Source organism: Patagioenas fasciata, chromosome 8 (genome assembly GCF_037038585.1).
Source record: "Patagioenas fasciata isolate bPatFas1 chromosome 8, bPatFas1.hap1, whole genome shotgun sequence".
Taxonomy (NCBI): Eukaryota; Metazoa; Chordata; class Aves; order Columbiformes; family Columbidae; genus Patagioenas; species Patagioenas fasciata.
This window is the reverse complement of record NC_092527.1, coordinates 23,577,173-23,594,054: the sequence shown is the minus strand read 5'-3', so window position 1 is coordinate 23,594,054 and position 16,882 is coordinate 23,577,173. Positions and strand designations below refer to the sequence as shown.

General features: G+C 42.0%; 1 protein-coding gene across 1 annotated transcript; it reads right to left on the bottom strand.

Moving 5' to 3' along the window:
* Positions 1-3,020: 3,020 nt before the first annotated feature.
* LOC136104290 (putative lysosomal acid lipase/cholesteryl ester hydrolase) lies at positions 3,021-16,350 on the bottom strand. The gene is made up of 9 exons (XM_065843108.2): positions 15,861-16,350; positions 14,581-14,701; positions 10,875-11,073; positions 10,391-10,500; positions 9,656-9,792; positions 8,136-8,282; positions 6,897-6,968; positions 5,750-5,821; positions 3,021-5,162 (listed from the first exon to the last, which is right to left on the bottom strand). Exons 1-9 carry the CDS (start codon positions 15,963-15,965, stop codon positions 4,929-4,931), a joined length of 1,197 nt encoding a protein of 398 aa, XP_065699180.1. The 5' UTR covers positions 15,966-16,350; the 3' UTR covers positions 3,021-4,928.
* Between the last annotated feature and the right edge of the window lie 532 nt (positions 16,351-16,882).

Sequence of the window (16,882 nt, the reverse complement as noted above, 5' to 3'; positions counted from 1 at the left end):
CCAGAGTAGAAATCTCTTCTAGCATTTGGGTTAGAAATAACTTGAAAGGGAAGCATTCTCTGAGACGTCAAAGCAAAACATCGATTTTTTTTGTCTTGTTATAGAATTAACTACAAACCTAAACCAACTGCATAGCATGGGTAAGAATGGCATGGAAATTAATTTCTCTTCACCTTCTTGGGGGTGCAGTGAAGAGAACAAAATGTTCTATAGCAGAAAGGGTGGTTTAAGGACCTACCTTTCCTGTTCCCCATCTGGAGTTTCTAGGATCAGAGGTGATACAAAGTTATTGTGGTCCCAGTCAGTTTGTCATATGATTGTGTGTTTCATGTGCAGATCTGGTGACTGCTTTGTAAAGTGAAAAAGGAACTGTCAGAAATTGGAGGCTAGTAGGAGAACAGAATGAAAGCATTAAAGCAGTTAAACAGTTTTCCCCTTGCTATGTTATGAAACATGCAAATAGCAGTTTGACAAGAGCCTGTTCTTCAAAAACATCAGAAGTTGGCGGATCTGAATTTAGTAAAGGGCAAGAAGGTATCAAAGTGAACATTACTGAAAACAAATTTGATATTAGGCTTGAAAATGCTTCACACTGTTCATAAGGCAATGGGGTATTACTGCAGCAGAGTTAACAGTTGTGTTGAGCTGCCCTGTCTCCAGCGCCAGTCTGGCACTGCTGGAGATTTGCTCTGGTTGCAGGGACAGTGCACCACAAAATGGGAAAAGCAGGCACTGAAAAGCTTCCTCATCACAGCAATGGCAGGAGGGAGGGATATTGGTAATTTGGATTGTGGAACTCACAGTAAACATTTATGGACATGACCTGGAACAGAGGGTGTAGGTGACTGGAACAGTTGTGATATGACTGTTCTGCTGAAAGATCCAAGTTTACATTATTAATGGAGGAAGTACTGCATGAATTAGTATTGCAGTAGAATGATGTGTCAACTCTGGCATTGAGGCTAAAGTTACCATGTTATCAGATTTCAGGTATTAAAGCAGAAAAAAAAATCAGGAAACCAAAACACCTGTGCTACTGTGAGATTCAGAGACGGGTATCTGGCTTTTCTGAAGGTCATATTCCTCCTATAGGATTATATGTTGATTTATTTTCTTTGTGTAGAAGCAGGAACCTTTCATTTTTTAAATCTGTATTCCAGATAGAATCATAGAATCATTTCAGTTGGAAGAGGCCCTCAGGATCATCAAGTCCAACCATAACCTAAACCTCATCTAAATACTTTTTAAACACCTCCAGGGATGGTGACTCCACCACTTCCCTGGGCAGCCTGTTCCGATGCCTGACAACTCTTTTTGTGAAGAATTTTTTCCTAATATCCACTCTAAACCTCCCCTGGTGCAACTTCAGGCCATTTTCTCTTGTCCTATCACTTGCTAGTTGGGAGAAGAGGCCAACACCCTCCACGCTATAACCTCCTTTCAGGTAGTTGTAGACAGCAATAAGGTCTCCCCTCAGCCTCCATTTCTCCAGTCTAAACAGCTCCAGTTCCCTCAGCTGCTCCTCATCAGACTTGTGCTTCAGACGCTTCACCAGCTTCATCGCCTCCTCGGCACTCTCTCTAGTACCTCAGTGTCCTTCTTATGATCAAGGGCCCAAAACCAAACACAGGATTCAAGGTGGGGCCTCACCAGTGCCAAGTACAGTGGCACAATCACTTCCCTAGTCCTGCTGGCCACACTATTCCTCATACAATACAGGATGCTGTTGGCCTTTTTGAACACATAGAGGTGTTATTTCCCTTTTCAGATGGAGATGTTAGGAGAGAGGCTTCCTAAATTCCACCTGGTTTATGATTGTGGTTCTTTTAACTACTTAAGTCAAGGGGAGAAAGTCCTTTGAAACAGATTCCCTGGTTGGCTACTCTTATTGGTCTTCAGGTTCTGCCAGAGCTTTGGTAATGGAAGGGAATTGCATACAGATAATATTTAAACTGATTCTAGAGACAACAATAAACTATTAATGTAAAAATACTTGTGCCCACTCAACATCTTAGATTTTGTAGAATCACTGCCAGGTAACCCTCTCATCTAACTTCTGTCAGTGAGGTTCATTAACGATTCTCATCTTATCTACAGCTTTCATTGCTTTTTCAACTTTGCCACAGCTGGCTAAGAAAATCAAAATGTTCTTTGCCTTGGCACCAGTAGCTACAGTCAAGTTTGCCACTAGCCCTCTGGCAAAATTGGGAGTGTTTCCTGACCTGCTACTCAAAGTTTGTATTTGACTGTAATGGTTTTAAGCCAAATGAGGTTTTTCCCTTTCCGGCTGAAAACAGCATAGCAAGTAATGTGGTTAGATTTACATGTTTGACGCGAAGAGGGCCAAGATTTCATGACAATGCTATGGAAGAAAGCAGTGGCTTCTCTGGCTTTACTGTTGTCTAATGAGGCAATTTTCCAGGCACACAGCATGTTCATCAGCTAACAAAGTTGGGAAAACACAGGATTTAATACACCCTGCTATCTTGAGTGCACATCTGCTGTATTCAGAATATACAGAAAGGTAAAGCCTGAGCATATTTATTATTGAAGATGCCAAAGGTCAAAAGTTGGGTCAAATGTACCACAGCAAAGATAAGGACCCTGCCTTAGTATAGGGTTAGATGCTATTTATGAGATTACCAGACTGTCCACTAAGCAATCCAATTATCCAAGCTTTAAGAATGTGATACAAGAAGCTTTCCACGATGTCAGTGGTTTGAAAGGAGCCTCACCTGGAGGCTTAGAAAATTACTCCATCTTCTGAGTAGATATTTACAATTGGTACCTTACTTAAAAGTCTCAGAGAAGTCATCCAAAACAAGACAAATGACCTTTTAGGCTTATGGAAAGCCTAATTCAGGACAAAAGTAAAATGGAAGCTTACTTAGCAATTTTACTTGTATATTATACTTGTTCTCTGCATCAATTGTTGTGAAAAGTAGATTCAGCTTTCTGGATTCTGTCCCAAAGATTCACATGCATTTAGGAAACAGTAAGTGAAACACAACACATCACTCTGCACTCCAAGCAGGTCTCATGTTTATTGAAATTGCTCTAGCTCAATAAACGTGACACACAAAGCTCTTGCTGGATCACATACCCTCACAACTACTAAGTCAGCCACTTTCTACAGAATCTTGCTTTTAGCACAGCTAGGTGAAGCAAATACAGCTGCTACAAATAAAAAGCAAAAGCAAACTCAGAGGTCCTACTAGGAATTGCAACAGAAATATCATGAGCCACTTTTTTCTTAAAAAAGCCTGAGGATTCCCTGAGTCTGAATTAGGGGCAAGAAAAAGGCCAAACAACTAAACCCTCATTTATGGCTTACTTAGCTTTCTGCAATTTTTTAATTTGTTTTTGTGGGGTCTTTTTTTGTGTTTTTGTTGGTTTTTGGTTGGTTGGTGGGGTTTTTTTTTGGGGGGCATAGTGTTTTGGGGTGTTTTGGTTTGGAGGGGGGTTTTTTGTTGTTTAGGTTTTTGTTTGGGGTTTTTTTGCTTTGTTTTTTGTTTGTTTTGTTTTGGTTTTGTTTCTTTGGTTTGTTGTTTCTTTTTTGTTTTGTTTTTTTTTTACAAAAATGTTTGCCTCAGTTTAAAATGCACATTTTTCTATGCCATGTAGAAAAGTCTTTTTATCCTGTTGGGACTACTGAGAGAAATCCAGGTTGATTCCAACCATGGCACAGAAATTGTGAGCTGGACTGAGGCAACTGACTCTGGAAACTATCCATACAACTAGATTTGGCACAGAACTTTGTGCAATTCAGAGAAGTCAAACTCCTCTGCATAGTTGATGGAAAGAGCAAGGCACCTGTATTACAGACAATTACAGCTCCAAAGTCAGACCCCTGAAGGAGATGTAAATCCTCTCCCGTCATCAAATGAGGGCTTAGCCCCATTTTGAAGTAGCAATTGAGACAAATACAAACTGCGGTTAATACTGCCAGGCTTCACCAAAGTGTTGTACAGTTCCTGAAAACAACTGTGGCAAGCACCACATAAGCACCTAAAAAGTAAACAGATTTTCAAAGTGGCAGGTGATTAAGGGGAAAAGTCCACACAAATTAAATCACTCAAGCTATAGAATTAATGCTGTTAAAAATAGTATACTGGCAGAGTTTGTTTTCTGGTGGTCAGTGCAAGAGGAACAAAACACAAGTATGTTACATCATTCTGCTTGAAAGCCATTATCTATTGGTATTTCTTTTTACCATTTCTCTACTTCCAGGAATCTGCAAGGACAAATAACGATCCTTATCCATAGCCGGTAGGTGAAACATCAAAGGCTTCAGGAACACCATTAAATCAAGAAAAATGCAGCAATGAATCTCTCAAAACAGGAGATTTCAGCTGACAGTGGTGATCTTCTCTGGCTTCATGGCGGTTCTTCCAGGCAATATTGAGAAAGAAAGTCACCCAATGTAGCTAGTTTGTGTGCGATGGCTAAAATAATAACGCAGAAAGAGTCACCAAGTGCTTTTTAAGGTACCAGCACCCAATGGGTCACTGCAGTATGGGGAGTACTTCTGAAAGGTCGTCAGAAATGGCAACGTACTGAGAAATGGCACTGTTGTATCCACAGTGAAATACTTACTGTTTTAATAATCAGGCACCTCAGGTGCTCAGTGGACTAACGTGTCTTTCAGACACATCACTAAATTTATATGCACATGATATACTCCTTTTGCACAAAGTCACACTGCTGTTTTTCGAGTACCATGCCACTGTGTGCAAATCAGCAAGATACAATGAGGATTTCTGCGGGAGAGAGAAATAATACTGAAAAAAAAACAACAAACCACATGAGTCCAATTCAGTAGTCATTGACGGCATTTTTAAAATGCATCATAAATAAGCAATGTAAGATTATTGCCAGAAAAGCATATGATTTCCAGGTGAATTAATACTGTGAAATACCATGCCAGTTCAGAGATACTTCCCCATCATGTTAATTATTTCATTATACAAGCGGTAAGGTGCATCAAGGCCCCAGATGAAATCCAAATGTTCCCATTCAGGAATGTTTTTGTGGTAAACCAAGTCTGTGATCTGAGCGAGCAGCATCGCAGCGTCCTTTGTGTCTGCCAGCCAGTCATGTCCACCAGTCCACACCGCGGTCGGCACAGTCATGTCCTTTATTTTGTAGAAAGGGGGAGTAGACTGAGGAGAGGCAAAGGGAAAACAAAGGCATTAGAAAGAACAAGTCTTCATTGTGATACTGCACCACAATGTAACATACGGCCAAATGCAAGAAGAATGTGTCAGGTTCACATTTTTTCTTCCTCTCTTGGGCAGCCAGAGATGGAGTTGGAGTCCTGACTCAACAGAAACTGTAACTCCAAGAGTCTGCGATATTACAGCATACCTAGCAGGAAGGATGTGGCTTGAGGAGTTTACAAGACATTACCATAGCAGAAGTCTCAGGGAATTCATCCCATGGATTGACAGTCTATGCCTTCACAGTGAGAAGTGCAGTGGGACCTCATGACCCAAGCGGGCAGGACCACCCTCAAGAAATGCTGTGCCAGCACAATTTCATATCTAAGTGGGGGCTACATACCAACTTAGGATTAACTCAGGGCAGTGTAGTCCTGTTTGGGGTTTTTTCGGTGCTCTTTGTCTGGTTTGGGGTTTTTTTTGTTTTCTTCTTATTTGTTTGGTTGGTTTGGTCAAAGCATCCAGGGAAGTGCAAAAGGACTTTTTTTCTGACACTTAAGAACTGTAACACATCCATAAAAGATGTCTACCTGGTTGTAGTGAGCCATATTCGCAGCCTTGCTTCCCCAGTCATAAGCTTGGAGTTCCCCAGTCTTCACAGCCTAGAAATAAACAAATATTCACACATACAAAGAATAACTGTAACCTTTCTAATGCTGCAATAAAAAAGTAGAGTTCATCTGGAGAACTTAAAATGGCAACTGACACAAGAAACAGTGAAATGCCAAGTATTAACAAGGACAAGTGTCACTGCTTTGCCCAGTGTCACAGGAGTGGAAATGTTAACATTCCATACCATTAGACTTTGTCCCTTATGATTTCACACTCTTTCATAGCAACAGTAGGAAAGATTAAGGAAAACGGATTAGTGTACCCAAAGCCAGGATGTGGGAGCTCCGTGCTTACTTCTGAAATATCTACCCTGCTCTCTAAATGTATATGAACACACCAGGGAGCTCTCTTAGAAAGTTCACTCTATATGATTTACCATCTAATATTTTTCAGAAACAGAAGTTTATGTAATAGCCATCTGGAAAGAAAAAAAAAAAAAAAATCACAATTTTTTTTCTGAGCCAACACATGAGCAGCTCTGTACAGCACAACACATCGCTGCTGAGTGGGTGACCAAGTCCAGTTACAAGATCACAAGCAGCACTGACCACTGCGTCCATGGCAAATGTCTTCTCGTATTTATCAGCCTGCCAAGCAAGCTTCAGGCACAAGAGCATCCCAAGCATGAAATTATGGACTGAGGTGAAATTTGAAATACATTAATAAAACAGAAAATGAAACCAAACAGAATAGAATAGAATGGAACAGAAAGTCTGCTGCTTTTCACTGGCTAAGAATACAGCTTGTAATCAAAACTGAAAGGGGAGCATATTCTTACCACAACATCTCTAAGTTAACATAATCTGTTGTGCGGTTTGTTGGCTTAAAGCACTCACAGTTAGCCTTTCTTAAAAAAAACAGGGGAGAGTGATGAGCCACCATAAGTCAGCATTATATTATCAAAGCAGCTGCAGTAAACAGTTGCTGTTCTAACAGCTGTCAGTTCAGAATTTCACTTGGGCTACACTATATATATCTTGGCATTTCATTCCATTTAAATATCAGGCACATCATTATTCTACAAACAAACTAGACACAACGGGCATTTTAGATTCTGGAAACTACCTGGCTCCAGTGGATCATGTTTTGCACAGACGTCCCCGCAGGGCAGTGTGTTGAATATACATCTACTCGGCTCTGCAACAAGAGAATTCATATGCTGTACCCCTCACAGTGCAATCATTTTGCTTCTTGAACAATTAACAGAAAATTTTCCATTCCTATTAAAACTGCTATAAACAAAAGTTAACCGGAGGCATATGTACAGATGAGGTAAGAGGTTCAAATGTTTGGCGGATTATTTAAAATTACCTGCAGAACTCTAAAGCTGAACTTTAAACCCGATAATTATATACCCTTAAGCATTTTAATAAGTGCTAGTATTGTAAGAATTGTGAGCACATTAATATTTAGATGGACCTCCAGGGAAACCTTGCATTACTCTACATCTAAACTAGCAGCTGTCAGTCCAAGGTGATTCAGAACTTCACACACTGAATCCAGAAGTACAAGACAGCCAGGGAAACGTAAATCCTGGCAGAAAACAAACAAACAAACAAACAATTATTTGCCATTAAAACCATATGTGCTGATCAACAAACAAAACTCTGCACTTTCACCTTGATATAAAACACAAGAAAATGTACATTTTTGCATGCAGAATGGTGAAAAAATACGTCATGCTAATTCTATCTCACTCCCATCTAAAAATCCTCAGCCTTCACCCAACTGTGGGTAAACTGATACCAGCTTTTACTGATTTCAGGGAGTTAGAAACATTCTAAGATGCATTATGAAAAAGGCAGTGTCATGCCAGTTGCTGTTAACTAGCTTTTAGATAACAAAACAAGTCCTAACAACAAGTCCTTTGCAACTAGAACCACAGATAAAGTCATCAGCAGGGCTACAAACTGGTCCCACAGAAAACGGTTGCACACATCCACCAAGAGGACACAACACTTCAGTTCTCTTGAAAAAGCCTGAAAACTGTATCGTTATTCCTCACTTCCTAGCAAAAGGATCTAAACATTTGCACTGTCATATTCACTTCTCTTACCCATTTCCTCAACAGATCCACAACAATGTATTTTAGCTTTCCAGTAACAGTTTAACAGGTTAATTCTGTCCATCTAAGACGGGCAACTACATCTATACCAACGAAAGACATTTATTCAAACTCAGCATGATGAAGAAGGCATTAGTTTTTTTCTAATTACATGTAAAGGACACTCAGTACAGGGATACACAGCCAATACTGTGTTAGAATTCACAATAACTCAGCTATTACAAGTTAGCAAACCATACCATATTCAAGTTTCTCTCGTTAAAACCACACAGAAGAAAGAATAAGTTGCCGCAAAGATCATCAAGTATTCTGTGGGTGCAAACATGGGTAGCAAACCATTTCACCAAATAATTCTGAGGGAGGAATTGTTTATTCCCAAACATTTCCTACAAAATAAGAAACACACAGAACAAACATGTAATTGCATAGAATGACCGGGGGTTAGTTTTTATGCTACAACGTTGTTGAAGTAATTATTTCAGTTTGCACTGGCAGTAGGTGTGTCCTATGAAAGTGATTTATCTCCTTATGAACCTTGTTTCCAGTTCAATGGGAAGGTCATGGTTTGTGCTTCTGCTACAAATGATGCAGTTCATTACCCCCACAAAAAGTACGTGGGAACTGCGACCACCTTAAAGAATTGCAAGCCTAAACTCAAATTCAGCATTTTACAAGAGTATAACTCAGATTCTTGTGATCAGATTTGTTTAAGGCTAAAATATTTTAAGCTGCATCTGCTAATGTAAAACTGCTTTGTGCTTGGAACTTCCTCTCTTCAAACTATGTAGGAAAAAACAAGTTGCACAAGCTGTGGTGGCCACTTCCTCTTGATGAGTATTTTTAAAACACCCAAGGATTTGAAAATGGCCCACCCAGCTCTTCCTTAAGAAGTGACACAGCTCTTTAAAGACATGACTGACCCATGGGTTTGTGGCTGTCCTTTACTCCTTGCACTCCAGCTTTTTTGCAAGTCATGATGAGAATCAAGTTCCTTAGCATAACATGAACATCTACACAGGGCCCTGGCCAGTGACTGTCCTCCTTAGACAAAGTTATTTACACCAGGAATAGTAGACCGCTATTGTTAGTATCACTTTAATGTATCTGCTTCTGGAGCAGAAAATTAATAATGCATGGACACACTTTAAATCTGCACAAGGCACGTTAGAGAACTGCAAACTGCTCTGCGTGGGAATCTCCATGGGTAGTAGAAAGAGAAGTGATGGTTAAAAACTACACATAGCAGGGTGTTCACAATATCTGACTTCAGGCACTTTGTGCAGCCTGCCAGTCTGCATACATTCCCTTCGATGTTAAGGGGGAAAGGTAAACTCCTCCAGAGGATGATTCACAGCATCCAAATAAAGCCGCTGCTCTTAATCACCCTCTGAAGGATCCTCTTCTAATACTAAATGGTTAATGGTGAAACAAATCTGTTAATGTTCAAAAGTACTGTTTAAAGCTATCATATGACTTCTAAAACAGAACATCTACTTAATTAATCATGTGATTTCTGTAGCATAAATTCTAGAAACATGTACACGGAAAACATATAGCACCCCTTCAAATTGTCTCATCAGACAACAGTCAAGCCAGAGAAGTCACTGCTTACTTCCATAGCATTATCACGAAAACTTGGCCCTCTTCTTGTCATAAATGTTATTCTAACACCAGCTCTTAACATACCTTGCTATGCTGTTTTCAACTAGATATGCGGGATGCCTCATCTGGCTTAAAACACCTACAGTCAAATACAAACCTTGAGTAGCAGGTCAGGAAACACTCCCAATTTTGCCAGAGGGCTAGTGGCAAACTTGACTGTAGCTACTGGTGCCAAGGCAAAGAACATTTTGATTTTCTTAGCCAGCTGTGGCAAAGTTGAAAAAGCAATGAAAGCTGTAAATAAGATGAGAATCGTTAACAAACCTCACTGACACAAGTAAGATGAGAAGGCTACCTGTCAGTGATTCTATAAAATCTAGGATGTTAAGTGTGCACAAGTATTTTCACATTAATAGTTTGACTGGATCACTTTAGACATTTTAAATGAATCTAGTTACCATAGAACAGAAACTAAATGAGACAAATCAGAAGGATTTGTTTTCTTCTGAAAAACAAGTTTGTCCTAAGTAACCCAATATTCCTCCAGCTCTTTCTAACTGCAGCTCTAAAAGCATCTGAGCCAGGCCTTACATATAATAAAATATTCAGGAAGTGGGAATCTTTATCAGCTATAGCATAGTTCATCCTTTTGTTTTAACAGAAGCTCTACTGGTGGCTGCCTGTGACTTCAATTTGTTGTTTCAACTGCTTCCCATTCACCGTAAACACAGAAAAGTTACGTCTTTCCTTTTTAATGTTGATGAATATTCCAGGAAGCAGCTAACAACCAGAAGCAGTAGATTTCAAAAATATTTCCTCATTAAATCATGCATGTGGAACCGGATATAATTTCAAACACAACATATTCTAACAAATGCGCCTGTTCACATACCCATTGTGGTGCCCTGTGAATGGCCAACGTAAAATACTTGTTGCTGACCCGTCTTCTTCAAAATAAAGTCCACGGAGGCTGGAATGTCATACTTAGCCATTTCATCAAAGCTACAAAGCAAAGATAAAAAGTCAGTTCTGTAAGTGAAGTGGAACAGCAGCATGGAACAGCTGCACAGAGCTTTACTGCACTGCAGATCAGTTTTCTGGATATAAAGAAAAGCTTCCTTTGGATGAAGCAGAACTCTCTGCTGATGGAGTCTTCCCAGCAAGCACCAGTGAAAGCAACTACTGTTCTACTGACCACATATGGACGCTGTCTCAGGACTCAATAGTGACCACAAAGCTCTCCTTCATTGCCCCTACATACATGACAGCACATGCAGACAGAAAGAAATATCTTGTACATTCACAACGTGATTGAACTGACATGATGGGCAAAGAGAGGACAACGAGTCTGCTCACAAACAGCAAGTCAAGGATACCTGAAAACCCAGAATTCTTCTTGCTTCACTGTGAAGTGTGTATGTTTCCTGGACCAAGTGTTCCCTCTGCTGTTGCCCAGCCACACATCATAGCCAGCATCTGCCAGCATAAAGCCAAGGCTGTTGTAATCCAAATTTGTGATCCAATTGCTGGCATCTGCAAGCAAACCATGCTGTAGAAACACAGCAGGCCTTGGACCTGAAAAACAGAGTATTTATCATAGCTTTTGGTTCATCTGGAATTGAATGCCTAAGAATAATTCAATTGGCTTACTGGAAGTATGCTTTAGATTTGCACTCTGAATATTTAATCTACTTGACTTAATCAAGTCTAAGTTTACCAATACGTGTAACATTCATAGTGACATGAAATCACATCTTTGCACAAAAAGCTACTTTTTATCATTGAGAATTTTAAACTACCAACTTGTTAGTCTCCTAACTAGACTGAAAGACTCCTTAAAGTTAAAAAACAGACAGCAAGTGTGCAATAAGCAAACAGGAGAAAAGCAGGAGGTACAAAATACAGGTAGCCATTACTACTGTTTCAAGCTCACAAATACTCAAAGTGATCCAAACACAGGGACAGCTAAACTAATTCTGACCTTTGCCCTGCCCCTAAACCTGGGGAAGGCATTCCCACATATCTGCTACTGATATATTTGTTTTTTACTTAAGACAATGCCAAATTAGGGTGCTGAACTGTGAAAATCTCGCAACTGGTACTGATATTATCTCCGTGCAACTCCCTTCCATTTAGGTTAATAGTTTATTGTTGTCTCTAGGATCAGTTTAGATATTATCTGTATGCAATTCCCTTCCATTACCAAAGCTCTGGCAGAACCTGAAGAGCAATAAGAGTAGCCAACAAGGGAATCTGTTTCAAAGGACTTTCTCCCCATGACTTAAGTAGTTAAAAGAACCGCAGTCAAAACCCAGGTGGAATTTAGGAAGCCTCTCTCCTGACTTCTCTATCCTGAAAAGGGAAATGACACCTTTATGTGGAATACAGATTAAAAAAATTGAAGGTTCCTGCTTCTACACAAGGAAAGTAAATTAACATATAATCCTTTAGGAGGAATATGACCTTCAGAAAAGCCAGAGACCCATCTCTGGATCTCACAGGAGCACAGGTGTTTTGGTCTGTTTTTGTTTGTTTGTGGTTTTTTTGTTTTGTTTGGGGTTTTTTGTTTTGGTTTGTGGGTTTTTTTTTTGGGTTGCTGCTTTGTTTTGTTTTTCTGCTCCAATAACTGAAATCTGATAACATGGCCTCGTTCAAAGACAGAAAATTAATCTTGCCTCTTTACATTTTTCTTTAAATGTCACTTACCTATATAACCCTTCACAGCAACATATTTATGATATCTAAGGAAATTTAAAAGGATTAAGCGCCTTATATCAATAGTGATTGAGCATATTTTCACAACAAAACCCTTCCACATTAATCAAGTTTCCTAAAATTATTTAGATTTTTGCAGTTTTACATGCTGTTGTGGGTTTGTTTTGCTTATCACCAGAAACGTTAATTGAAGGAAATCTGGGAAGTGATGAAGTAAATAAAGTTGCTCTGAGACAGGGACAAGTGAACTAAGGTCATTTCACCCAAAAATATTTAGCAAACAATTTCTCAGAACTAGAACATTCTCTCTGAGGAATGTCTCTTACTGGAGGTTTTAAATTGTCTTATAATTAGGAAGTTTTCTGAAATACCTATCTTAAGTTTTGCAAATAAATATATTTCCAAGTCACATAATGCATTAGAACTGGGGAAGTTTTGATCATTATTCTCTCCTCTGCAACATCTTCTGTATTTTCAGACGGTATTGATGATCAGTATCTGTGTTCTTTGTATGCTCATTAAGCCCATTCTTTCAGCTTCTTTTTCTTGGCTATTGTTTCCTTCCTTCCTTTAACTTTTGTTGATCTCATCTCACCTGTCTATAAAAACCAAAAATCTATCTTTCTCCGAGTGTGTGTCAAAACCAAGACTAAATACTAAATACAGATCTGCACATGAAATGCAAAATCATATGACAAACTGACTGGGACCACAATAACTTTTATCACCTCTGATCCTAGAAACTCCAGATGGGGAACAAGAAAGGTAGGTCCTTAAACCACCCTTTCTGCTATAGAACATTCTGTTTTCTTCACTGCACCCCCAAGAAGGTGAAGAGAAATTAATTTCCATGCCATTCTTACCCATGCTATGCAGATGGTTTAGGCTTTTAGTTAACACTATAATAAAAAAAATGTTTTGCTTTACGTTCTCTGGACATTTTCCTTTCCCTCCAACCCCCTCCCATTTTTTTCTTAGTTGAAGAATTGTAGGTTTGTTCCAAAACACCATGTGATACGTAATTCCAAGGAATCTCATTCACATCATGTAGGTATTGCAAAAGAAGAATTATGGCATATATCTGCTAAGTCAGCAGTAGTACATCATTGGTATCTTTCTCAGAAAAGATACCAAGTCTATTGGTATCTCAGAAAAGATACCAAAACTTAAGATCAACATGAACTTTGAAATCTTCAGTTCTTCTACAAGACCATACTTCCCTAAGCCTGCTCAGTAATGCTTGTTTTTAAAAATGAAGCAATTTGCAAAACATGAACTTGGAGTCGAGGGTGTGGCCAGGGAAACGTGGAGAATTCCCACAGATCAGGAAACTTCTGTTTGTCTATGTCATCAGTGAAGGATCTGACAAAAAAAAAATAAAATCAACAGGTACAAAGGCAGCCTGTCTTTTTCCTGTGAGCTTCTCGGAATTTTTGAAGTACAAATACACCTGCCAGGTTGGACTGGTCTCCTCCATGCACTGACCTTTATACATGCACCTAGTGAGAAGCTACGGGGTCCTCCTCTTCCACATATATTTCTCTCATTTTAAAAACATTCCATTATTCAGTCCTTGTCAAAACCTCTGCCCATATTGCTCCCTTACTCTTCAGCTTATGTTCCCCCTATTCTCCTCACCTGTACACTCCCTGCATCTCATCCATGCTTTTATACCATGTTTTATATTATTACACTGTTTTATCTATTCAAGTAGATGTGAAAAACATGACACCCCAATTGTGTGCCATATCAGTCTGACTTGTACCTCACTGCAAAGAAGCTTCAGTGAGGTTAAAATTTAGAAAAAAATTATCATTTTACGCAAAATTCAGGCAGTAATTCTTTTGTGAATGTGTAAGTGGGAACTCTCGTGGTTCAGTTATATTTCACTAAAAGAGGCATGTGAACTATACCTAATTCTGAAAAAGCTCAGGCATTTTTAACAAACTTATTTGATATGAAAAAGCATTTTTTCAAATGGGGTTCGAAATAACCCCATGATATGACAATCAATCTCTTCTAAAGAGACTTCATTACCTAAAAAACCTCAACAAATCTCAACCCTTATTCCCCACTGCCTACAAAATCCAGCTCCCTCAGTCCCTCAAAAAAGTCAAAGAACAATGTACTAATGTCACAGAAAGGCAATACCAGGAAAATACAGCTTTCTACCTCCTTTACCCTTCCTTTACTCAAGTCACTCTACACATGTGCCTGATCTGTTTTGCCCATAACATTCACCAATAAAACATTCAAATTGCGTAAGTCATATAATATTTTTTCTGGTTTCATAGAAAAGCAAATTTTTAGAAATCAGACAGAGCTTTTTTGTGACTTCCTATTTTTCCAAGCAGATGTAAATCTTACCTTTGCTGCTCTCACGGCCTTTTCTTCCATACGGAATTCTGTTAATGGAAAGGATATAACCATCTTCTGTTGTCACTTCATACTCTTCACTAGGGTATCCCCAGAAGGTAATAATTTGACTCTGAAGAAGGAAAAGAAACCGCCTTGGAGTCCAACTGCCAGCCTCCTCAGTTCATTAACATGTGAAAAGTTCTCTGGGTTCCTTCCAAAGACTGTGATGTGAAATTAAAGATGTACTAGGAACATGTCAGACCAGCTGCCTACTCGATGCAGACAGGTTTTCTTATCAGACTTAGCCCAGTATGGAGTCAGGAACTTGCCAGAGCACAAACCTTATCCCAGAATCTGGGAGGGACTCCCTCACCTGTCCGCACCCACTGTCGTATTAGTTATTCACATGCTGCTTACAGTGAGAAAGGAGACTGAAGTGTTGCAAAGGAGAATATGATAACAGGGAAATCACCAAGACATGGATTTAGCAGACAAAAAATTGAAACTGTCTGTTCCCAAGGAAAGCAGTACGTTCCAGTAACACACAGGTGAGCACAGCAAAAAGCTGCTGGCACCACAATGGTGAATACGAGAGGCAGGGAAGAGTTAATGTCTCCTGAAGTGAAAGGCTTCTATAAAAAACATTTCAGATTTATATCTGCACTTTATGCTTAATGTCACACAGAGGGCACAATCACGTTTAGGCAACGTGCTGAAATGAGCCACAAACACAGCAGCTTTAAAATACTCAGGTTGCTAATACTGGTTATTAACAACAAATCTTTTCTGGAGTTGGTTATTGCAGCAGCAGCAGAAGAAAGTTAAGAGAGTAAATGCCACACAGGAAGAAAAGCAGCTACAGATGAGGACACAGGGGAATCGTGCCAGCAGGACAGGTATGCTGCATAAACACACACTCCAATAGCTCTTATGAAAATGTCCTGATTCTAGCAAAAGCCACAGATCTGTTTCACGAAATGTGTGAGAGAAAGATCAGCCACAGGTTACATGGGACCGAGAAGGACCTGGCAGGTGGAGAGCAAGGCGACGTGCGAGCAGAGGGTGTGAGCAGCAGCCGCAGGCTGAGCGTTGAGCGCTGCCCGAAGCCTCCGCGCTCCCACCGCGGCTGCGGAGGCCGGGAGGCGCCGGGCTTGGGCCCGTAGAGCCGTAACGGGACCGCCCGCCGCCCAGACCCCGCTCCGCTCCTCGGTCCGTGACAGCCCCGCGGTCACAGCCGGCGACAGCCCCGGGCGCTTCTCCCTCACCGACGCGCCCCGCCTGCCACTCACGATGTTCATGTTCGTTTCGGGGTCCACATTTCTCCTGTCGGTGGCGAGAGCGCCTGAACCGGCGATGCTCTGCAGCAGGAAAGCGGCGACCACCAGGCCCCGCATGCTGGCCCTGCGGGAAGGAGCCGGAGGCCGCGGCGAAGCAGAACCCGGCGCTGGGGCTGCAGTGAGCGGGTCCCGCGGGGCTTATGTGCCGCCTCCGCCGAGCGCGGCGACCGGCACGGGACCGCGTGACAGGGGTGGCCGCCCGGGTGACAGGGCGAGGAAGGGGGACGAGCGCGGTGCTGTCGCGGCAGGGAGGCAAGCCGCGGGCCGGAGGCGTTTTCGAGCCCCGAGCGGCTCAGCGAGCGCTGTCGGCACCACCACTCGGCGCTGCCGGGCTAGACCCACGGGTGCGTCCCGCACCCCATCGCACCTCCCTCTTCGGGTGACGCCAGAGGGCCCGCCCTCCGCGGAGAGCTGCTGCCTCGCCTGCCCGGTGCTTCCAGCGCAGCTGAGCGTGGTGCGGCGGGAGGCGGGCGCTCGGCCGGCGGAGCTTCTCAGGCCATGCGGCGGAGCCTATCAGCGGCGGCGGGCTCGGCCCAACACGTCGGGCCCCGCGGGGCGGGAGGCCGCCGCGGGGCGGTGCCTGCCGAGCCCCGTCACCCCCGGCCGCGGTTTGCTCTCTCTGCAGCCGGTTACTCTCGCCTGGCGGCGGGCCCGGGGTGCGCGGCCTTGGGCAGCCGAAGCCAGCGCGGTTCTGGGTTTCTCAGATAGCACCTGTGCCCCCCGAGCTCCATTTGCAGAAACCTCTCAGCCCCGATAATTGCGTCCATGACTGTTAACTGCCCAGCCCTCCTCGTCTTCTCCGTGCGGTCATGTGGGGTCTGCGGAATCCCCACCGTGCTGCCCTGCGAGGGTGTATTTTATTTTCTGCTCTGATCCGCCGCAGCGGCCCGAGGGGGAAAGCAGCAGCGAGCACAGGGTGACCCACCGCCCCCCGCGGCCTCTCCCGGCAGCGGCAGCAGCCCCGGGGGTTCCTC